The sequence below is a fragment of the Hyaena hyaena genome, unplaced genomic scaffold, assembly GCF_003009895.1.
Source record: "Hyaena hyaena isolate Hyena2069 unplaced genomic scaffold, ASM300989v1 scaffold_227, whole genome shotgun sequence".
NCBI lineage: Eukaryota > Metazoa > Chordata > Mammalia > Carnivora > Hyaenidae > Hyaena > Hyaena hyaena.
The window spans coordinates 1,066,686-1,089,983 of record NW_024080859.1 but is presented as its reverse complement, the minus strand read 5'-3'; the positions used below and the strand labels follow the sequence as shown (position 1 = coordinate 1,089,983).

The following is a 23,298-nucleotide window of genomic DNA, read 5'->3' as shown; positions in this document are numbered from 1 at the left end:
CCTGGGTCACAGGGGCCTTCAAAGTCCTGAGTGGATGAAGACACACGTGGCACAGCTCTAAACTTGGGACAGGGTCTGAATGACCTGATGTCCACTGAGCTGGAAGAAGGAGCAGCGCCAGAGGGTGGAGGGGGGCCCGGAGCCCTAGGCCTCAGAGTCCCAGGTGCACCAGCCCCCGCCCTGGGACTCCCTCAGGGCAGCTGGCCACGCTAGGGCCGGCGTGTATCCATTTGCAACGGCTGTGTAACAAAGTACCGCAAGGTGGGCGACTTGAACAGTAGAAAGACATGGTTTCACAGAGCTGGGGACCCAAAGTCTGAGGTCAAGGCGTGGGGGCGGAGCGGGCTCCTTCCAAGGGCCGCCGAGGGAAGGGACGGTCCCAGGCCCCTCCTGGCCTTGGAGCCGGCTGCCTTCTCCCTATGTCTCCACATCCTCTTCCCGGTGCGTGTGTCCGCGTTCAACTGCCCCTTTTCATAAGGACACTGGTCACATTGGGTGGGGACCTATCCTGATGGCCTCATTTTAACTTGATTATCTCTCTAAAAGCCCCATCTCCAAATAGAATCACATTCTGAGGTACTGGGGTGCCATGCCTGGGCCCCCCACTGCTCTGAGCCCGATGTGATGATATTAGGAGGTGGGGCCTTGGGGACGTGATTAGGTTTAGCTGAGCTCCCTAGAGTGGGGCCCCCACGATGGGATTAGGGTCCTCACACAAAAAGGAAGAGACCCCAGAGCTCTGTCTCCACACGCAACTACCAAGGAAAGGCCATGTGTGGACACAGAGGAAGGAGGCCGAGACACAATTCAGCCCTTTAACGCAGGACAAGGGCCCTCCAGGCAAAGTGCACGGGACACAGGGCATCTCGGGTCATGGCAAACCCTAGACCCAGAGGTTAAATCTGGATCAGGAGGCCACGAATTCTGAGAAAAGCCACAGCCCGCGGTTCATCATCACAGGAGGTAGAAATGGTGGGGTCCCTACTCCCAGGGCAGGGGTCCCCCAGGGACGCCCTCACTGCACGGAATGTGCTCTACACACCCCCTGTTTCACAGAAGCAACAATGGGTCTTCAGTGCCTAGGGCCACCTGAACCTTGACCGGCTCTAGCACCCACCATAAATGGAGGTGCTAGACCCTCCCCTCAAAACACTTCCACAAGTCTTTGTATAGGACTCCCTGAAGGGAGCCCATAGGTCACCAGCCACGGACCCGATCCAGCCCTGAACAGGGTCTCGGCACCTCAGGTAGTCTTGGGAGGTCCTGTACTCAGCACACAGCACTTTCGTGCCCGCCCCCCCCCCCCCCCCCAATGACTATCACGGGAATGTCGCGATCCTCTGCCCAGGCTACATGAAGGCGAACATCCTGGGGCATCAGAGAAGCATGAAAAAGAGTGGAAGGAGGGCATCGAGGAGGAAGTAAAGCCTGCCCGAGGATGGCCAGCCTGGCCTGCGGGGGGGAAAGCCGCCCACCCGCTCCACCAGCTGCCCCGGGCTACCCCAGCCGCCCACCCGCTCCCCCAGCCATCCACCTGCTCCCCCAGCTACCCCGGGCTCCCCCAGCCGCCCACCCGCTCCCCCAGCTACCCCGGGCTCCCCCAGCCATCCACCCGCTCCCCCAGCCACCCACCCACTCCCCCAGCTACCCCGGGCTCCCCCAGCCGCCCACCCGCTCCCCCAGCCGCCCCGCACTCACCTCCGCGGCGGTGCCTGTCTCCAGGAGCGCAGTCACCACGTAGGCCGTCAACGGGACTGTGCCGTGGATCCCACCCTGCAAGAGGACCCGGGAGCCTCACACCGAGCCAGAAGGGACAGCCCCCAACGCCCTACTGGCCCGAGACAGCCTGGGGGGGGAGGGGGGGGCTAAGGCGCCAGAAGGAGGCTACTCACCTGGATGTCCTTGTTCAGGACCCTGCCCACGGCCGGGAAGGAGCCATCCCCCCGCTGCTGCCGGATGATCCAGCCCTTGGCGGCCACCAGCTCCTGTGGGTCGATGAAGATGAAGCCGCGTGCCTGGGCAAAGGACTTCAGGACAAAGGCCGTGAGCCTGAAACAGGATGAGGCAGGGGCTGGGACGGTGGTGTGGCCTCCCAGCTGCGCCCCAGGGCCGTGCGTGGCGCCTGCACTGCCCGAGTCTCTGCTTCCTCCCCTACAACACGGGAGGGTCCAGCCCGCCCTCGCGGGGCTGTGGTGAGCACGCCAGGGAAGGGTGTGGGCACCCACCAGGCCCGGAGGACAGAGGCCGGCCTCCCCCCGGGGCCCTCCCACCCTGGCAGCACCAGGGTCTGGCACTCCAGGCCTTCCGGTGAACTGGTCCAGCCCCGCCTCCCCCTGCCACATGCAGTAGACCTTCTTTGTCGCCCCTCCACAGCCATTCCCCGAAAGATCCCCAGTCTTCCAGAGAGATCTCCAGTCTTTCTTGGAAGGCTGTAGCCACGTGCCTTAGATGCTTAGACCCGTGATGGCCCTCAGCCACAGTGAGGGGCATTTCAGTCCCTGAACCTGGGAGTGACTTTCAGATGGGCACGTGCAGTGATGCCGGGAGCAGCTGCTACAATTTTGCCACCATGAGGGGACCAGCCACTGGGCTGATAGAGCCCACAGTGGCCGAAAGAAGGATCCAGGGGCCCCGATGCATTGTGGGGCTGCCAGACTGGCCAACCCTGTAGTCTCCCCAGCACTGTGGTGTGGACTGGCATTCAGAATTGCCTTTCGGTCAGATTTCTGTGGCTTGAAGTTGAAAACCTTCAGCCAGCCACTAGCTTCAGCTATTGTATTTCCCTTCCCGTTTAAACAGGATGAGGTTTCACTTTTCTCTCAATGCTCAGCCCACACGCCCCTGCCCGGAGGAAGCCTCTCAGACACCTCCACTCTGTGATGGGCGCTTCTGGGCCCCCAGGACCTCCGCCTGGCCTCCCCATAGCCCACCTCTGGGCCTGGTTTTGCAGCCTGTGCCTTGCCCACCCGTGCCCCTCCCCGCTCTGTCTCAGTGCACCTGAGTGACTTAGTTGATGGGACCGAGGGATGAATGAGGGGGTGAAAAATAATCACAGGTGAACCACTGGATGAAAACCAAGGAGCCCAGAGGGATGAGCAATAGAACTGTCGGCGGGAGAAACGCCCCTCTCAGGACGGAGAAGCAGCCCCCTCTTCAAAGTCAAGTGGCTCCCCCACCCTTGCCCGTCAGGTGACTGCCATCAAATCGGCATAAACCAACAAGTGGTGGCGAGGATGCGGAGAAGCCGGAGCCCTGTGCGCCATCGCAGGAAGAGAAAGCGGCAGCTGGAATAAAACAGCGGTTCCTCGAGATGCTAGAGGTGGCGCCCCCGTGCAGCCCCGCAGTCCCACTTCTGGGGATGTCCCCGGAAGCGGGGCCTCGAGGAGAGAGTTGTGCACCCGTGTTCACAGCAGCCCTGTCACGATATACAACATGGGAGCCCCCAGCTGTCTAGACTGATGAACAGAGTAACAGAACGGGGTGCATCCAGACAGTGCGATGTTATCCCGCCTTAAACGGGAAGGAAACTTTGATACCTGCCACAGCACATGGGAATCTCCAGCACACGGCTCAGGGTCTCATAAAAGGACAACACGGGGCGCCTGGGTGGCTCAGTTGAGCAGCAGACTCTTGATTTCAGCTCTGGTCAGGATCTCACAGTTCATGGGTTCAAGCCCAATGTCAGACTCTGCACCAACAGTGCTGAGTCTACTTGGGATTCTCTCTCTTCTTCTCTCTCTGCCCCTCCCCTGCTCCCACTTTCTCTCTCTCTCTCAAAATAAATAAGCTTAAAAGAAAAGGACAACACTGTGTGATCGTGCTTGTGCGAGGTCCCGAAAGTTATCAAATTCATAGAGACAGAAACTGGAACGGGGGTGCCAGGGGCTGCGGGGGGGGGATGGGGAGTTCGTGTGTAATAGACACTTGCAGATTTACAAGATTAAAAAGAGTTCTGGGGAGGGGCCAGGGGTGCTCAGGCGGTTAAGCGTCTGACTTCGGCTCAGTTTGTGAGTTTGAGCCCTGTGTCAGGCTCTGTGCTGACAGCCTGGAGCCTGCTTCCGATTCTGTGTTTCCCTCTCTCTTTGTCCCTCCCCTGCTCATACTCTGTCTCTCTCTCTCTTTCAAAAATAAATATTAAAAAAGAATTTTTACGAGTTCTGGGGAGACACACAGTGGTAATGGCTGTACGACACGGTGAATGTACTCAATGCCACTAAACTGGATGCTTGAAGTGGCGAAGATAATACATTTTGTTTGCGTACTTTACCACAACTAAAAAAAAGAAAAAAAGGAAAAGGAAAGAAAATGAAAAAGAAAGAAAATCAAGTGGCTCCGGGTCCTGTGATATGAGTTGCCAAAACGCGAAATAGCCCGCGACCTAAAATCTTGTGCACATGCCACCCCAGGAGCCAGCTGGTCCGGGCCACTGTCCCTCCTGGCCCCTCAAGCCCATCCCTTCTCCTCCCCTAGGGCACCTACATCAGGCAGGGAGCCCCCCGGCTCCCTACCCCCCAGGCCTGCTCAGACAGCAGGGACGTGGGGCAAAGACGGAACTCAGGGCTGCGAGCTGGGAATTAGGGGACCCCCCCACCCCTGCAAGTCACTGCGGGGTCTGGCCAGGGGTGCCCCTGGCCCTGCGGCTGGGCCCTGGGCACCCTGTCAGCTTAAGGACGCGGCAGTTTTCCTGCTCACGGCTGCCGCAGGGGCTGCCCGGGAACAGGAGGCGGGTACCCCCTCGCTGGGTCTCTGTGAGCCCCAAACGTGGAGACGGCAAATCCCCAATCTTGCAAACTGCCTTGGTCTGGGGCTCCCAGGGAAGGAGACGCAGGTGTGCAGCCCCCCCGACTGGGCCCTCCCTGCCCTGGTCGCCCCAAAAGCCAAAGGAAAACCTGACTCCAGGCTGCTGTGACCACACGCCCCCCCACTCCAGCCTCCAGGTGGGGGTATGGCCTCTCCCAGCCCCCCCGCCTCCTACTCTGGGTCACCCCCATTTCTAGGTGCCATGGACTCAGAAGAGATCAGGGCACCCAGGATCTGCTCCTGAGGGGCTGGAGAGCAGGGGCTCCGCCTGGGGCACCGTGGCAATGACAGCAGAACCTCCCAGGGCCGCCGCACCCAGGGCCCCACCCAGCTGCCCACGCCCCCCACCCTGACTCCTGGGGGACAGGGGCCACGGCTGTCTCCAATTCCCAGCCAGGCCCCCGGTCACCCTGGGGACCTGGCCCTGGGTGCCCTGGCCATGCGGCACGGCACGTGAGGCTGGGGTTCCGGGGTGGGGGTGGGGGGAGAGCCCCCACGGCCCTGCCCTGCGGACCGGGGACTCACCACATGCTCCCCGAGGTGTCCCGCTCCCCGAAGGCGCTGTAGGAGCCGTCGCGGTGCCTGTAGGTCAGCTGCCGCTGGTAGCCTGTGGGCAGAGGGAGGGGTCGGCAGCCTGGCAGCCACTGGGACTGGGCCTCGTCCTGCCCTGGGCCCCCCACATAATGCAATACTCCTGGGGGGGGAGGCGCCGAAACTGTCCCACGCTCACATCTGAGGCCCTGGAAACTCCCCACCACCCACACCGGGGACTGTGCAAGAGCTCCGCTCCACGGGTGGCTGCAATCTCCACTCTACTCCTCTCCTTCCTTGACATCACCTCCTTGTCACCCCTGGTCACACGCCAGTCATGCCTGGGGGTCGGTGACATGCACCATCTCGAGGCAGCAGCCTGTGTCCCCAGGGGTGGGGACTGCGCCACAAGAGCTCTGCGTGCTCAGAGAACAGAGAGCAAGGCGGCAGGGGAGGGAGGGGAGGTGGCCACTTGGGCTATACTGGGCGTCTGTCCTTGTCGCCAGGGCAGCAGGGGGCACGGGCGCCGTGAGCAGGGCTGGGGCGAGAGGGGACACGTGTAACGGGTGGTCTGTAGGGTGGACGGAGGAAGCAGGAGATGGGCACCCGCAGGCCTGGAGCGGGTGGTGGAGACAGGCAGGGGGCCGCTCCGCAGTGTGGGCAGAGCCTCCGAGGTCTGGAGGAAAGAAAGATCTGGAAGGCACCAAGGTTTGCAGCTTAGCCGCTGGACGGACGGCACTGCGCCCTTGGAGGTGCAAAAGCAGTAGAAGGAGCGCTGCACCAGGTGGACAGTGACGCCCCCAAATGCATGGCCACCTGGAACCTCAACACGGGACCTTATGGGGAATAAGGGTCTTTGCGGATGTAATTATGCCGAAGATCTTCAGATGAAATCATCGTGGAATGAGGGAGCACCTGCATCCAAGGACTGACGTCCTCAGAAGAGAGGAGAGGCAGGAATAGACCGAGACGCGGGAAAAAGTCCCATGAAGGCACAAGCGGGGAGCAGAGAGACGTGGCTACAAGCCAAGGGTGTCCGGAGCCCCAGAAATCCGCCAGCAGAGAGGGCACAGACGCGCCCCCGCAGCCTCCAGACAGAACCAAGCCTGGTGAACCCTGATTTTGGACTTCTGGCCCCAGAGCTGAGAGCGGATACAGCCCTGTTGTTCTGAGTCACCTAGCGTGCGGTATGGGGATCGCTCAGAAGTACCGCGGCTTCGGTTCTAGGTCAGTTTGCAATAAACCGCGTCAAGTGAATTTTTTGGTTTTCCAGTATATTTAAAGTTATGGCTACGCTATACTGGAGCCCATTAAGTTTGCGATAACATTACGTCTAAAATAACAATGCAGGTCTCTTATTTCATTTAAAAATATTGGGGCGTCTGGGGGGCTCAGTCGTTGAGCGTCTGACTTGGTTTCGGCTCAGGTCATGAGGCCACGGTTCATGAGTTTGGGCCCCACGTAGGACTCCATGCTGACCACGCAGAGCCTCTTGGGAGTCTCTCTCCTCTCTGCCCCTCCACCACTTCAGGCCCCCTGCCCTCTCTCTCGAAATAAATACTTTTAGGGGTGCCTCGGTGGCTCAGTCGCTTGAATGTCCAACTTCAGCTCAGGTCATGATCTCATGGTCTGTGGGTTCGAGCCCCGGGTCAGGCTCTGCACTGACAGCTTGCAGCCTGGAGCTTGCTTCCGATTCTGTGTCTCCTTCTCCCTCTGCCCCTCCCCCACTCATGCTCTGCCTCTCTCGGTCTCAAAAATAAGTAAACGTTAAAAAAATAAATTTAAAAATAAATTTTTAAAAATTTTTAGAAAAGGAAAAACTTAAAAACATTTAAAATGCTAACCATCAGGGCGCCTGGGTGGCTTAGTCGGTTAAGCGTCCGACTTTCGCTTGGGTCATGATCTCGCGGTTCATGGGTTCGGGCCCCGCGTCGGGCTCTGTGCTGACTGCCAGCTCAGAGCCTGGAGCCTATTTCAGAGTCTGTTTCTCCCTCTCTCTCTGACCCTCCCCTGCTCACGCTGTCTCTCTCTCTCTCTCTCTCCTAGAAATAAATAAAAACATTTAAAATAAATAAATAAATAAATAAATAAAATAAAATAAAATGCTAACCATCGTCTAAGCTCTCAGTGAGTCGTAATCTTTTTGCTGGTGGAAGGTCCTGCCTCCATGTGATGGTTGTTGACTGATCAGGGTGGTGGTCGCTGATGGCTGGGGTGGTCGTGGCTGTTTTTTAATAAGACTGTAATGAAGTTTGCCGCCTCATTTCCTCCTCCTTTCACGTCGACTTCTCTGCAGCCTGTGATGCTGTCTGATGCCATTTTACCCACAGGGGGACCGCTCTCAGATTCCCGATCCCGCTGCCGCTGCTCTCTCCTCTGTTTCCGTGATGTTCTAAACCCTGTGCTGTCGTTCCAACCCTCTTCACAGCCTCTTCACCAGGAGTAGATGCGGCTCAAGAAACCTTCTTTCCTCTTTCATTGGAAGCAACTCCTCTTCTGTGCAAGTTTTAGCACCAGATCGCAGCCACTCAAATATAACACTAAGTTAAAAGTTTGAAACATTGCAGAAATTACCAAGAGGTGGTACGGAAACACGGAGTGAGCAAATGCTGTTGGGGAAAGGGAGGTGACGGGCTTGCTTGATGCAGGGCTATCACAAACCTTCTCCTTGGAAAAAACGCCCTGCTGCGAAGCGCACTGTACCTGAGCCGCGTCTGCACTTGTGACGGCCAGCCCAGGAAGCGAACACCAGAAAGTGCAGAGAAAACCGGGAGGGTCTGAAATGCCAGTTGGTTGAAGGGCACAGGGTCTGGCTGTCCAAGGGAGGGTCACGCTGCTGGTCATGACTAGGGGTGGCGTTCAAGGTCCCATGCCTGGATGGGTTTGGCAAGCTGAGCGTCCCCAGCCATAGACCGAGTGGCCTTGGGCTTCCCGGCAGTCTTTGGTCAGCCCTTATCAGGCCGAATTTTCAGCCCAGGGCAACCCAGCTTTCCCTTCCATACGAGAGTTGTACACTATCAATCACTTCTCGGCCTTTTGGCTAAGATCAAGCACAAGAGTTGTACATTTTCCTCATGAGCTCTTGCTGTTTCCTTTTCCCGTTGAGAACAGATGGTTCTAGATCATCAGGACTGCTTTTGGAGATCTTACCCAGAAGCACAGTCACTGTGGGAACCTTAACAGGCCAGGAGGCAGGAACCCCAGACTCGCCTCAGGGATCAAGGCGCTCACATGCCTCAGTTTCCTCATCAGAGAGGGGCCTGGCATCATCGGGGCTGGGCACAGGCCCGTCCTTGAAAGCAGAACTTTCCAAGGTCGTGGCTGTGGGCTCTCATCTCACCCTGGCTAGGACCTAGTGCCTGGCCAGCTGATCCAGTCCACTCGCCCCTGAAGGGTCTCAGGCCGGCTGCTTCCAGGAGCTCATCTGGGAAATGAGGACCAGTAGTCTGGGGGTGGCAGGGAAGGAGACGTGGGGCAGCATGGGTGGATGTGCACGTACCTGCCCACTGTGAATGCCAGCCTCACAGATGGGGCAAACCTCTCCTTCCTCTCCATCACTCCACGTCCAGCCCAAGGCCAGAAGCACGTCCCAGGAGGCCTCAGGACCTTGGCATCAACCGATCTAACTCCCTTGCTACACAGATAGGAAACGGAGGCACTGAGAACGCACAGCAGGTGCCTGTGACAGATGTGAGGCTACAGCCTCCCCTGTGCCCTTCCCTGCGGGGCCAAGATGTGATGAGGAGGCTGAGGTCAGGGCACTCGGGGTCCGACACTGAGGACCTGATTCCTGGGGATGGAAGACATTCTGTGCTGCGTCATTTCCAAAGATGTTCGGTGCTGTGTTATTTGTGAAGTTATTCAATGCCGCGTTCTTTAGGAAGAAAACACGGGAAATAATCTCAACGGGTCTAAGACAGGAGTTTACTGTGTCGTATTCCAGAAATGGGTGTGACAGACAAATGGCATAGCCTCGAAAATGATTACGACCTGAACACATCCTGAGACCCAGCAGTTTACTTCTGGAACCTCCCTCCCCGCCCCCACAGATACTCAGATGTTTTCACTGAGCATCTGGACAGGAGGCTTCGGGGCGGCACGACTGTGAAAGCCCTGAAGGTGGATTTCCCCAGTGCCTGTCATCAGACACACGGTCCACGGCCCCTCCATGCAGCCACGAGGGTGAAGGGACCCCGGCTCCACAGCCCGGTGGACAAAGGGCACACACGCAGCGTGTGGCTGGGGGACACCGTAGGGCGCCACATTATAAGGCATCAAGAGCAACGACGCTAACCCGTGCTGCTGGAGGGCAGGAGCCTAAATAGAACCAACACTGACTCAGGGATCATGGGGAATGTTTCTTTTCCTTTTTTCTAAATGTTTATTTATTTTTGAGAGAGAGAGTGAGCAGGAGGGAGGGGGACAGAGAATCCCAAGCAGACTCTGCCCTGGCTGCACAGAGCCTGATGCGGGCTCGAACCTACAAACTGCAAGATCATGACCTGAGCCGGAGTCAGACGCTTAACCAGCTGAGCCACCCAGGTGCCTTTTCTTTTTCTTTTCTATACCTTTTTTATTAAAATTTTTTTAACGTTTATTTATTTTTGAGAGCGAGACAGACAGACAGAACATGAGCAGGGGAGGGGCAGAGAGAGAGGGAGACACAGAATCCGAAGCAGGCTCCAGGCTCTGAGCTGTCAGCACAGAGTCTGACGCAGGGCTCGTACCCATGAACCCTGAGATCATGACCCGAGCTGGTCAGATGCTTAAGCGACTGAGCCACCCAGCTGCCCCTATGTATTTTTTCTAATGTTTGTTATATTGCTATTATAGTATTCTTGCTGTTTAAAAAAATCTACATTTTAATTTTTGTTATTTTTTTTAATGTTTATTTTTGAGAGAGAGAGTTCGAGAGAATGGGGGAAGGGCAGAGAGAGAAGAGACAGAGAATCTGAAGCAGGCTCCAGGCTCTGAGCTGTCAGCACAGAGCCCGACATGGGGCTCGAACTCGTGAACTGCGAGATCATGACCTGAGCCGAAGTCGGACACAACCGACAGAGCCACCCAGGAGCCCCCCGCCAACACCAAAAATCTACATTTTTAAAAGATGCGTCTCCTCTCTTAGCTGATTCCCAGCACTCAGAGCCTTGCCTAATAGGTGCAGACATGGGGCTCCTGCTGACAGTGACCAGATGGGGGCTACCCTGAGTGGCCTCTTTCACTCACTTCTGTCTCTTTCTCCACATCTGCTGCACCCGGCACTTGGGCTGCCTCCCTCCCTGTGTCCTCCACCCTGCACTCGGCCCCAGTACCTTGTACCAGGTAGTCAGTGGTCTCCCGCTCCACTTCGGGGCTGAGCTGCCGGGTTTTCTGAAGATACTTGAGGACAAAGATGTTGGGCGCAAAGTGGATCATGTTTTGCTCTCCACAGCCAAAGGGCAGCCGCAGGAGGTTGTTCAGGTGGTTTAGGGTTGGTCCCATGACATCTCCTGGTGAGAAGGAAAACAGGCTGGGCCGCAGGCTGGCCTCAACTGGAGCCCGGGCTGTTCTCAGGACGGCTTTTCCCAGGCCAGCCTGTGGCCTAACACCTGCTACCCACCCTGCCAGTGCTGCCTTTGGGACTGGACCACGCCCCGTGCCCATGTAGCCCACCTGGTGCCCTGGCTTTGGCCACCACCCGCTGGGACTCTCCTACACACCTCCCTCTCTGCTCTTCAGTTTCAACTCAGTCTTCTCTCTCTACTTTTTCATTATGCTGAATGCTCATTTCTTTTCGGCTTTTAAAACAGGTACATTTTTAAAGCTATACATTTTCCGTTAACTACAACTTTGGCTGCATCCCATGGATGTTGATAGGTCAATCTAGCCACTGTGGCTCCATTTTACATATTTTTTCTAACTCCCAATAAGATATGTAATTTTCTCTTCAACCATGAGTTTTAGATTTCTTCTAAAAGCTTCTGTACACGTTTGATATTGGTGGTATAGTTTTAAATTCTTTTTTTGTTTGTTTCTGATTTCTCCTGTGCTTTCTTCCCTTCAGCACTCCATCTTCCTCTTCTTGGCCTCTCTGAACCACACATGGCCGAACTCCCTTCCTTCCTTGGCCTCTCCTCCTGCCCCACTGAGGCTGCTGCTGCTCCTGCAGCCACCATCCATGGCAGGGCCTGCCTGGCTACTCTCTCAGCACCCTTCTCTGGCCTTCCCCGCTTCTTCTCCACCTTCTATCCCACTGTGCTGAAGGCACTGGCACACGGGGCCCGGCCTTCACCTCCTCTCCATCCCTGCCCATCTGCTGGCTCCCCTTCGCCCCTACCCAGGCCACTAACCCCCATGGCCATCTCTGATTTTATCTCCTGCCTTAGAAATTGTAAACTCCCACGTCTTCTGATTGGGCCATAATCACCAACGCATCTGGGCCCCAGGACTTCTGTCATCTGATGTCAGAGAGACTTGAGTCCCTGCATTCAGGACTGCCTGCCCCTCCTGGCCTCTTCCCCTCTTTCCACCCTTCCAATACCCAACACCACATCCACCACACAAGCCCAACTTTCCACTCCTCTATCCAGGCTACAGGGGACAACCCACACCCTCCAGACCCCCAGCCACAGCCACTTACTCCTGCTCAGCAAATGCTCTGGAAGCCTGCCCCTCTCACCAGGACCCCCACCTTCCCCCCGTGCCTGGCCAACTTCACCCACACTTTCTGTCTTCTTGCACATCATACAGCACTCGCTGCACTCATGGAATTCACCTGCTGCCTCTTGGGGTTGCCTCACACAGGGCTTAGATGGGTAGACTGGGAACTCCTCAAAGACAGGGTTGGGGTCATCTCGGGGTCTGCCCCAGCATGGAGAAAACACCAGAAGCTGCTTGTCAGGTGAGTGGGTGTGGGGCAGGAGGCCCCAGGGGCACAGATGCACGGCATGGGCCACTGTGAGACCGAGGCTGGGGTGGATACCCTGCCCCTCGGCCTCAGTTCTCACCTCCATACTCCCCAGGCCAGCTACAGGGCAGACGCACCTATGACAGAGGCCGCTGCCCGCTCAGACCCAGGGATGGCGCTGTGTGGGACTCCCAGGGTAAAGGCCTCACTGTAGCTCTCGTCCACCTCCACCTTCTTCCAGATGCGGAACTCACCCACGGAGCCCCAGCCCGTGGAGAAGCCGATGAATCGGACCTCCGGTGGCCTGGGGAGGGTCCAGGCCATGATGACCGACTCATTGGAAGGCTCTGGGCCATGGCCAACCTGGAAAAAGAGGCCCAGGCTGCTGGAGGCTGAAAGGCGTTGGTGCTCAGGCAACAGGGACACTGAATATAGGGGTCACAGTCCAAGAAACCAAAGGCCACCTCATCCATTAAATGGCCAAGAGTAGCATCTACAGTTTCCAAAGTCATCAGGTTCCCTGGAACCCCTGGGCCTTTGCACATGTTATGCCCTCTGCCTGGAACATCCTCTACTCTCTAGTTTGCATGGCAACTCCTATTCAAGCTTCAAAACCCAGTTTGGCGATGTCCCTCCTCTAGGAAGCTGTTAGCTGCTCCTTTTCTATGTCCCCTTTGCCTGGCCCATAAAATGCCCCAGCCCCGATTTCACCTGTTATATTCACCTTCCTTCCCCGTGACGACCCACTATACTTCAGCTCCCAGGTCACTGGGCGCTTCCTCCACCACAGTGTTCACTCTTTTAGTTTTTTTTAATAAGTGACTCTAGGCAGACCGTAGGCAACCTGAGGAGGTGCTCCGTGTTTATCTGCACCCCCTCCCTGGCCGTCGTTAGAGCGGGTCCCAGAGCAGGGAGCAGCAAATGCCAAGCGGCACGAGGTTCCCGCGCCCACCCCAGCCAGCCCCGCCGTGCCTGGATGAACCCGCCATGCCAGCTGATCCAGAATGTTCTGAATTCATCCCAGGACAGGATCTTCGCTGTGTGTGTGCTGGCCACGGGGTCGCCCATCTTGCTGGTGGAGATCCAGGACCTGGTGTTCTGGTGCCCCCCAAGCACGATCTCTATCATGCCCGCTGTGTCCTGGGGACCGGCAGACAGGGCCACGCGGGCGTCGTTGTGGGCGCGCACAGCCACATCAAAACGGGTGAGACACAGTGGCCGCTGCACGTACTGGAACTCGTACTTGTTGGGCGTGGAGATGTGGACTCTCTCTGGATGGAGGGAAGGAGAGAGGCTGTGGAGGGGGCACTGGGAGGCATCCTGCCTCCCCCTGCCTGTGCCCGGAGCTGGGAATCAGGACCCTGAGGGGGCGGGGGACGGTGTCCCTGTGGCAGTGCAGGCAGCTGCATGAGGGACGGCGAACAGAGCCGGCTTACCGACAGCTTTGCCAACAGCACACAAAAGACGGAATGCTCGCAGGGATACATCCTACAAAAGATCTGCAAGACCTGGACACCAGTGACCGCGTCAAAATGCTGTTGAAACTAATTGAGACCCAAGTCAACAGAGAACCAGGGTGTTTGCGGGCAGAAGACAATACCACAAATACGTTCAGTATTCCCCAAACTGATCGATTGCAGCAATCCCAATCCAAATCACAGAAGGGTCTTTTGGGGAAATGACAAAGCTGATTCCACAACTTACACAGAAACATAAAGAACCCAGAGGAGCCAAAACAACTCTGAAAAAGGACCAAGGTAAAGGACACACACGGGAGACATCCAGATGCACTCGAAAGTGGCAGTAATCACAAGAGTGCGGTATTGACGTCAGCGCAGTTGAGCACTCAACGGAACAGCGTAGGGAGTCTGGACATGGACCCACTCATATGTGAACAACTGATTTGCAACAAAGGTGTGAAGGCAATTCAACAGCGAGACTCTTTCAACAAAGGGTGTCAGAACAGCAAGTTACCCCAGAAGCAGACAAGGGAGACCCACATCATGCTTGGTTTTCCAAGGATCAACTCAAAATGGAACATCACTATTTTATAAGTGCACAGCCTAATGCTACAAACTTGATGGATAAAACATAGCATTTAGAAAAGATTTCTTTTTAAAAAAAATTTTTTTTAATGTTTATTTTTGAGAGAGAGAGAAACAGAGTGCCAATGGGGGAGGGGCAGAGAGAGAGGCGGACACAGAATCTGAATCAGGTTCTAGGCTCTGAGCTGTCAGCACAGAGCCCAACACGGGGCTCAAACCCACAAACCACGAGAGCGTGACCTGAGCCAAAGTCAAGACATTTAATCAACTGAGCCACCCAGGTGCCCCAAGATTTATTTTTTTAGATTAATTAATTTATTTTTTTTTAATTTTTTAATGTTTTATTTATTTCTAGGAGAGAGAGAGAGAGAGAGAGAGAGAGAGACAGCATGAGCAGGGGAGGGTCAGAGAGAGAGGGAGTCACAGACTCTGAAACAGGCTCCAGGCTCTGAGCTGACAGTCAGCACAGAGCCCGACGCGGGGCTCGAACCCACGAACCGCGAGATCATGACCTAAGCGAAAGTCGGACGCTTAACCAACTAAGCCACCCAGGCGCCCCAATTTATTTATTTTGAAAGAGGGAGAGAGTGCACATGGTGCGAGGAGGCAGAGAGAGAGAGAGAGAGAGAATCCCAAGCAGGCTCCACACTGCCAGCGTGGAGGCTGGTGCGGGGCTTGAACTCATTAATGGCGAGATCATGACCTGAACCATAATCAAGAGTTGGACGCTCAACCAACTGAGCTGCCCAGAGGCCCCTGGAAAAGATTTCTTAGATACAGCAAAAGCATAATCCATACAAGGAAAAACTGATAAACTGGACCACATCAACATAAAGAACTTCTAAAAAAAAAAGAAAAACCTCTGGTCTCTGAAAGATACTAGTAAGTGAAAGAAAAAACAAGCCACATACTGGGAGAAACGTCTCTGTGAAGCATTTATCTGATAAACGACTTGTATCCATAATATATTTATAAAGAAACTTCCAAAACTCAATATAAAATAAACATCAAAAGATCTAACCAGACACCTCACCAGAAAAGATACACGAGTAGTAAACAGGCACATAAAAAGGTGCTTGAATGAGGGAAATGCACATTAAAACCACAATGAGACACCATAAGAGACCTATCAGAAGGGCTAAAAGTCATCAGACTGATACCAAGTGTAGGTGAGGAGGGAGAGGAAGTGACTCTCGCCCCCTGCTGGTGGGAATGCAAAATAGTACCACCACTTTGGAAAACAGTGTGGTCCTTTCTTAAAAGGTTAAACACATACCTACTGTATCATTTAGCTATTCCACTCACAAGTACTGACTCAAGAGAAAGGAAAACATATTACCCATACAAAGACTTGCGCATGAATATTCATAGAAGCTTTACTGGAAATAGCCCCGAATATCCATCAATATGGAAATAACTCAAATATCCATCAACAGGTCAATGCCCGGCCTTAATGACTGAATTACTGATACATGAAACATGAATCTCAACATTTTTATGCTGAGTGGAAGCCAGAGAAAAAGAGTACATTTTATATGTTTCCATTTATATAAAAGTCTAGAACGTGCAAAGTAATCTATAGAGATGGAAGGGAGATCAGTAGTCCCCTAATGACAAGAGTAAAAATGGGTGATTACAAGTGGGAATGACTTTAGGGGTCAATGGAAATCTTCATTATCTTAGTTGTGATGGTTTCACAGGTGCACACATATGTCAACACTTCCCAAATTGTACACTTAAAATACGTGTATGTCAATTATACCTCAATAAACACATTAAAAATACTACCGACTTTACTTTGAATACAAATGTACATTCATTTGTAAATGTATATTCTAATGTAAATTATGATTTAAAAAAATAGAAACAGGGGCACCTGGGTGGCTCAGTCGGTTAAGCGTCCAGCTTTGGCTCAGGTCATGATTTCACAGCTTGTGAGTTTGAACCCTACATTGGGCTCTCTGCTATCAGTGCAGAGCCTGCTTCAGATCCTGTCTCCCTCTCTCTCTGCCCCTCCCCCAGCACTTTCTCTCTCTCCCTCTCTCTCTCTCAAAAAAAAAAAAAAAAAAGAAACATGTAAAAAATTAGGAAAAAATCCATAATGGTCAAAGTATGAAACAGCCATTTGATAGAACAAACTGAGGCTCTTTTGAAATGCTTTTTATAAAGACCTTACAATCACAAAGTGCTCGAGATGTGTTAAATTTGCTCGAGCAAGACAGAGCACAAAATTATTTAGCGCACAAGTCACAACTATATGAAAACAAACAATAGTCAATCCTATGAAACCAAATATGCCAAAAAGTCAGAAACGATCATCTTTGGATGAGAACCAGAGGAGATATTTTTCCTTCTTTCCTTCTCTCTTTCCTTCTTTTTGTCTTCCTAACTTGCCTGCAAGACACAGCGATTGCTTTTGCTTCTCCCAGTTTTAAAAATTGTGCTAAAATGCACACAATGGAAAGTTTGTCCTGTTAACCATTTTTAAGTGTACAGTTCAGTGGTGTCACATCCAGTCCCACTGTGCAAACATCATCACGGTCCACCTCCAGATTTGCACGGTGAAAAGACAAACTGAAACTCTGTCCCCATTAAACACTAAGTCACCATCCCCTCCCCGCTGCCCCCTGGCTCCCACCATCTACCTTCTGTCTCTATGACTTGGACTTCTCTAAGTGTCAACTATTGGTGGAATCATATAGTACTTGTACCTATGTGTCACTTTAAAAAATGTTTTTAATTTACATTTTACTGAGATCGTTGTACATTCACGTACGACTGTAAGAAATAATACAGAGACATCTGTGTCCTCTAGACCCAGTTCTCCCCCAGGGTATCTCACAAAATTCTAGTACAGTATCACAGTCAGAATACTGACATTGATACCGCTCATTAATCTTATTCAGAATTCTTCTATTTTACTTGTACAAGATCCCTCCTATTGGCCTTTATCTCCATACCCACACCCTTCCTCCCCGTCCCACCAAGGGTTAACATAATTGCCATTTCTAAAATTTTGTCATTACAAAAATACTGTAAGCAGAATAACTTGTGGATCCTTTTGGGACTGAGCTTTGGTTTTTTTCCCACTCAATCCCCTTCACCCAAATTGTTGCATATGTCAATAGTTTACTCCTTTTTATCACTAAATAGCACTCCAAGGGAGGCATGTACCATCATTTGCTTATCCACTCATTCAGTGAAGGACACCTACGCTGTTTCCAGTTTGGGGCTATTACAAATAAAGCTGATATGAACATTTATGTGTGGGTTTCTGTGTGAGCATAAATCTCTGTTTCTCTGGGATAAATGCCTCATAGTGCAATTCCCGGGTGGTATGCTTGGAGCCTGTGTGGCTTTTTAAGAAACTTCTAGCAGCGGCTGTACCATTTTACAATTCTCACCCGCAACGTATAAAGGATCCTTTTTCTCCACATTCTCGCCATCTGGTATTGCTTCACTATTTAAAAAAAACTTTTTTAACATTTATTCATTTTTGAGGGGTAGACAGAGCACAAGCAGAGGAGTATCAGAGAGAGAGGGAGACACAGAATCGGAAGCAGGCTCCAGGCTCTCAGCGTCAGCACAGAGCCCAACGCGGGGCTCAAACCCATGAGCCGTGAGATCATGACCTGAGCTGAAGTCGGATGCATAACCCATTGAGCCACCCAGGCGCCTGCCCCATCACTGTTTTGTTTTGTTTTGTTTTTTAACTTGAGTCATTCTGATAAGTGGGCACTGATAACTTATTGTGCTTAATTTTGCATTTTGCTAATGGTTGATGTTGGCCACCTGTATATCTTCTTTGGTGAACTGTTTATTCCTTTTTCCCACTTTCTTTTTTTTCTTTATTTTTTTAATTTTTTAAATTTATTTTTAATATTTTTATTTATTTCTAGGAGAGAGAGAGAGAGAGAGAGACAGCGTGAGCAGGGGTGGGTCAGAGAGAGAGGGAGATACAGACTCTGAAACAGGCTCCAGGCTCTGAGCTGGCAGTCAGCACGAAGCCCGACTCGGGGCTCGAACCCACGAACCGCGAGATCATGACCTAAGCGAAAGTTGGACGCCCAACTGACTAAGCCACCCAGGCGCCCCCCCCCCTTTTTCCCACTTTCTAATTGGATTGTTTGATTTCCTGTTGAATTTCGAGAGCTCTTTATATATTCTAGATACTAGTCCTTTGTCAGATCTGGGTCTGGAAATACTTCCTCCCAGTCTGTGACTTGTATTTCCTCCTCTTCATAGCATCTTTTTGAGAAGCAGCTTTTCATTTTGATAAGGTCCATTTATGAGTGTCCTTTATGGGTCATGCTTTTTGGTATCGTGTCTAAAAACTCTTTACCCAGCCCTGGATCCCAAAGATTTCTCACAAATTTTCTCACAGATTTTTTCCTACAAGTTTTATAGTTTTACATATAAGTCCACGATCCATTTGAGGTAATTCTTGTATAAAGTGGGATCTCTAGGTCAAAGTTCAACTTTAACCAATCATGTCCAATTACTCTATCACAGTTTCTTGAAAAGGCTCTCCTTCCTTCGTTGAATGGCTTTTGAAACTCCGTCCAAAAAATCACCTCAGCTTGTATGAAATGTATTGCTATTTAATACATAAGGGGGCGGGGGAATGTTAAGAGGAATCCTGTGTCTAGGGTGGTCCATATGGGACCTGTCATGTTGAATTGCCTTGGCAATGGGGCGGTGCTGTACCTGGGGAGCCAACTACCCCCGGGGACTCCAGCTCAGATCCTCAGCTCGTTCACCTGGCGAAGCCTGCCGGGTGCTGCCCAGTGCCAGGCCAGGCCTGAGCTCCACGCTAGATGGCTCCCCTGGCATCTGGGGTCACGTGCTGCCTAGCACTTCCCTGACCCCACCGAGGCAGAGGCATGGAAGGGCCCTTCTCTGGCTCTGTACCCCTTTCCTTTTCATGGACCATTAACAAGCATAATATCAATTTCAGTGGATCGAGGCAGACCCCAAATACCACCCTTTCTGGAACCCACTTGAATTTCCTATTTTCTCTTTGGGCCCAGGGGCCTGGGTCGGCCTTGCTTCCCACAGCTTTCCCCTGACGTGACTCTCAGACCTCCCTTCCCCGGATCCTAGGCTCCTCACCCCGGGGTCTCGAGGGCACCTCCAGCCTACATTCCTGTGCACGTCCTTCCTTCTTGGCCCAGTCCCCGCTCTGGCTTACGGCTGTCACCAGTGAGGACATCTCGGTTCTCCGCTGCCCTGTCCCCTGGCCCCAGGAAGGGCTGCATCCACTTAGCAGCAGGAGCGCTGCAACGGTGTGGGGTGAAGACCAAGGCCCTCCATAGGGTGGATGCGGGGACTCACCGTTGGGACAGAAGAAAGCGCTGTAGGTGTAGGTGCGGGGGGCTCCTTCCGGCTGAAACAGAGAGATGGGGAGAACTGACCTGCGCAGTCGGCACAGGGGAGGGCCGCCCTCCCGTGGCAGCGGCTCTGAGTTGGGACCCTGCAGGGTGATGCCAATGTCACGAGGACGCAGAGAAGGACCAGGCTGCCTACCTCCTAGGCCCAAGCGGGGAAACTGAGGCTCGTTCCCCTTCTCCAGGCTCTGGTCAAACCAACTCACCAACTGCTTCTAGACTTGTCATGCTTCCCATATTCCCACCTTGTCCTCCCGGACTCCTGGGCTAAATGGTGGGGGGTGGGGGGGCACCGGCTCCTCCTCCATCTGGTAAACAGTTCCCACCCATCACCTGACTCCCCACCTCTTGGGAAGATACTGCTGTCATACGCACTTTTGTCCCCAGCACAAGGCATGCAGTGTCCCATGAGGGTCCCCCAAATATCCGATCTGGCCAACAGGCCACGCACCCAGAGCTCTCCAGCCCCCAGGGTGGAGCGGCCGTAGGGTTTAGCTGCTTCACCGAGCCACACGTCGGCCACGTCCTGTTACATAAATCTAGTTTCCTCACCCACCACACTTCAGTGTTTTCGCTTCGACATCTCAGGTCTCCTGATGCCTAAATGTCACCTCCCGCCCCCAGAGCTGCCTGCACAAAGCAGTACCAGCACATGCTGAGGACTCAGCAGACCTTTGAGCAGTGCGAATGGGAGGAGAGCCCCTTGGGAATCCCTCTCCGTGCACTGAGAAATTTCCTCCTGCGGATGGAGGAGGCAAGAACTCTCCATGACCTGCCACCTCCTCTGGCCACAGGAGGGTGGGCTGTGGGCCAGGGAGTGCACTCGGGCTGAGCGAGGGGTTGCCGGGGGTCCCTGTGTTTTCCGTTGAGGCCACTCCAGCATCCCACTGGCCCACGGTGAGGGCATTCCTCATCAGAGGACACACTTGTCCCCAGAGGAATCCATCATGTCATGTGGAGCACGCCGGGGCGACGACTCGCGCAGCCCCAGGAGTTCTGGCCAGCCGCGTGTGTGACTCCGGGCGCTGATGGAAATCATCTGCGCTCAGCGCTGCCAGGACCAGAGCCAGGAGGGGGTAGGGTGGCTTTCTGCAGCTGTGCCACGGGGGAGGGGCAGGCGCTGAGGACCCCGTGAGGACTTCATCGGGGCCACTGTGCACTCTCCGTGTGTCATGAGAGCCTTGGCAGGGCTCTGGGCTCCGATGTGTCCAGGCAGCCCCCAAAAGATGGGACGTCACCACTACCGCATGGCCAGCATGCGCTGCGAAGCTCCCTATGCATTCTCTCCGGCCCTCTCCACGCTGTAGGGAGAGTGTGAATGCCCCTGATTTATGGAGCAGGATGGGAATATCAAGACATGCGCTCAGCCCACGCTGAGTGGCAGATCCTGGATTCCCAACCCCCTGGGGTGAGGAGAGGGGGCATCAATGAGACCCCAGCAACTGGGCCCATCTGCTGCATAGGCTCTGCGTCCTTTCTGCCCCTTGGACATCCCAAGGACAACCCTCCAAATACCAGGTCACAATCATTGTGGCTGCCTATGACAAATAGGAAGTCGAGAGACAGAGGCACATGGCCCCCCAAGATGGTCAACATCCTGCAAGTCCCAGGAGGCTTTCCCCAAGTCCGCGGTGCACTCCGTCCAGGCTGGGTGCTGTGGGCCTCTCGAAAGGAAATGCAGACACCCCGCGCCTGCCCGGAGCCCCAGAGCAGGGCAGGGACTGCATACTCGGGCCGGCCCCCACCTCGTGGCTGATGGAATCAGGCCCTGGCAGGTGCCCTGGCTGAGCACGTGGGCTTACCTCAACCACGACACCGCGCCTGATGTGATCCCTCCCGGCGGGGCCTCTCCGGGCAGCCACCTGCTCCTCCAAGTGTCGGATGGACTTCCCGGCCCGGCAGCAGTCCGCGTCTCCGTAAGCCAGGGCTTTGGCTGTGGACACGTGCGGGCTCAGCGCTTGCTGCCTGAACCGAACCCTCACCTGCCTCCCGGGTGGACCCGTGTGTACGTGTTTGTGTGTGTGTGAGGGGGGCGAGTCTGCGCACACATACGTGGGATGTGGCCCCCAAGCTCAGCTCCCTCCAGGGGAAGCCTCACCCCCCCCCTGCCGCGAACCGCCTTGCCCCACCTCCTGACCATTTCCAGCCGCTGTGCTGTCCCTCTCTCAGCGTGGCCCTGACCTCACGTACCGCCCCCGCCCTGCCCCTCACCTGTGCCTGGGGTCCGGAGCGAGGGGATGCCTGGAGCAGCACGGGGCCTCACCTGTGACTTTGCTGAGTCCCAGGTCACTGAAGGACAGGACCACCCAGGTGGGCTCCGTCTCCCCAGAGGCCACGCACATCTTCTTGGTCAGATGGCGTCTGCCCGGATGCCCGACAAAGCGGATGCCCTTGGGAACGGAGATCTTCACGTAGACCTGCGGAGGGAGGTACGCTGCTCTCGCAGCGCCCGGGATGCGGATGCGAGCGCCCTCCGGCACATCCCACCGGCCACCGGCCACCGGCCACCGCGTCGGCCCTCCCCAAGAGCCATGCTCTTCCCAGAAGGTCCTCTTTCTGTTTCCAACCAGAACCAACTACTCACCATCGTCTTGCCGGGAGCCCTGTCTTTACTTCGGCCCCCAGCACCCCACGGGGTCAGCTTCCCCTCAGGACCAAGGCTGATGGAAGGCACCAGATGGGAGGGGCCATCCACCCGCAGGCCCCGCAAGGCACCGCCTCTGACCCTCCATCCAACCCCTGAGGTCCACAGGGTCATAACAGGGTTGTGTGCGTGCACACATGTGTGCGTGCGTGTATCTGTGCACACCTATGTGCATGTAGGTGTGGCCCACGCATATATACGTGCACGATGCGTGTGCACATGAGTGTCTCTATGTGCCTGTGTGGTCAGACCTCCCAGGATGGAAGAGGCTCTTTGGTCCACGTCCATTTGTCCCACCAGCATATGTGAAGCACCAAGGGGTGCAGGTGCCCTACTAGGAGCTAAAGTAATGAAGCCAAAGAGGACGCGAGTGATTCCTGGGCCCCTGAGGGCTAACACGCAACTTCACACACACATGCACGTGTGATGTGGAGGGCAGGATCCGAGGAAAAGTAGTGGCAAGTGTGACAGAGCATCTGAATCCTGCCCGAGGCCAAGCCCCGCGGGACCTGAACGTGAACAGCGGGTGCAGGGGTGCGTCAAGTGCTCCCACGTCCCTCGTGAGTCAGTGTTCTTCCAGAACATTCTTCCAGGGAGGGAAGAAAAAACTTAAGAGCCAAGCGTCAGTGGGCCGCAGTTTCCGGGTCCTGGATGGAATGACCACCTGCCCGTGTCGAGGGAGCGGGGGACGGGTCCGTTTTCTTGGTGCCTTGGGGATGTGCCACGAACCAGCTGCCGGCATGTTCTTGCAGCTAAAAGGGGCACCTGAGGGTCCTGCCTGCCCATTCAGTGAGGACCCTCCCCTGGGGGGCCACCTAGCCGATCAGGGATTAGTCTGCACTTATTCTGGCTTTTTAAGATGGTTCTGTTCCTCCTGGCTATCCACTACGTAAAAAGAATGACAGGGGCACCTGGGTGGCTTGGTCGGTTAAGCGTCCAACTTCAGCTCAGGTCGTGATCTCATTGCTCGTGAGTTCGAGCCCCACATCAGGCTCTGTGCTGACA

The 23,298-nt window shown here is 54.4% G+C and overlaps 1 protein-coding gene across 1 annotated transcript in view; it reads right to left on the bottom strand.

Annotated features, from left to right (window-relative positions):
- The window catches only part of CPAMD8 (C3 and PZP like alpha-2-macroglobulin domain containing 8), an 86,513-nt gene that overhangs the window by 14,161 nt on the left and 49,054 nt on the right, over nucleotides 1-23,298 (bottom strand). The window contains exons 21-29 of the mRNA XM_039243260.1: nucleotides 21,913-22,066; nucleotides 21,452-21,582; nucleotides 19,597-19,648; nucleotides 13,190-13,488; nucleotides 12,355-12,580; nucleotides 10,644-10,820; nucleotides 5,326-5,407; nucleotides 1,893-2,049; nucleotides 1,699-1,773 (exon numbers count right to left, since the gene is read on the bottom strand). Coding sequence (XP_039099191.1) covers nucleotides 1,699-1,773; nucleotides 1,893-2,049; nucleotides 5,326-5,407; nucleotides 10,644-10,820; nucleotides 12,355-12,580; nucleotides 13,190-13,488; nucleotides 19,597-19,648; nucleotides 21,452-21,582; nucleotides 21,913-22,066 — 1,353 coding nt within the window. The remainder of the gene's footprint in view (nucleotides 1-1,698; nucleotides 1,774-1,892; nucleotides 2,050-5,325; nucleotides 5,408-10,643; nucleotides 10,821-12,354; nucleotides 12,581-13,189; nucleotides 13,489-19,596; nucleotides 19,649-21,451; nucleotides 21,583-21,912; nucleotides 22,067-23,298) is intronic.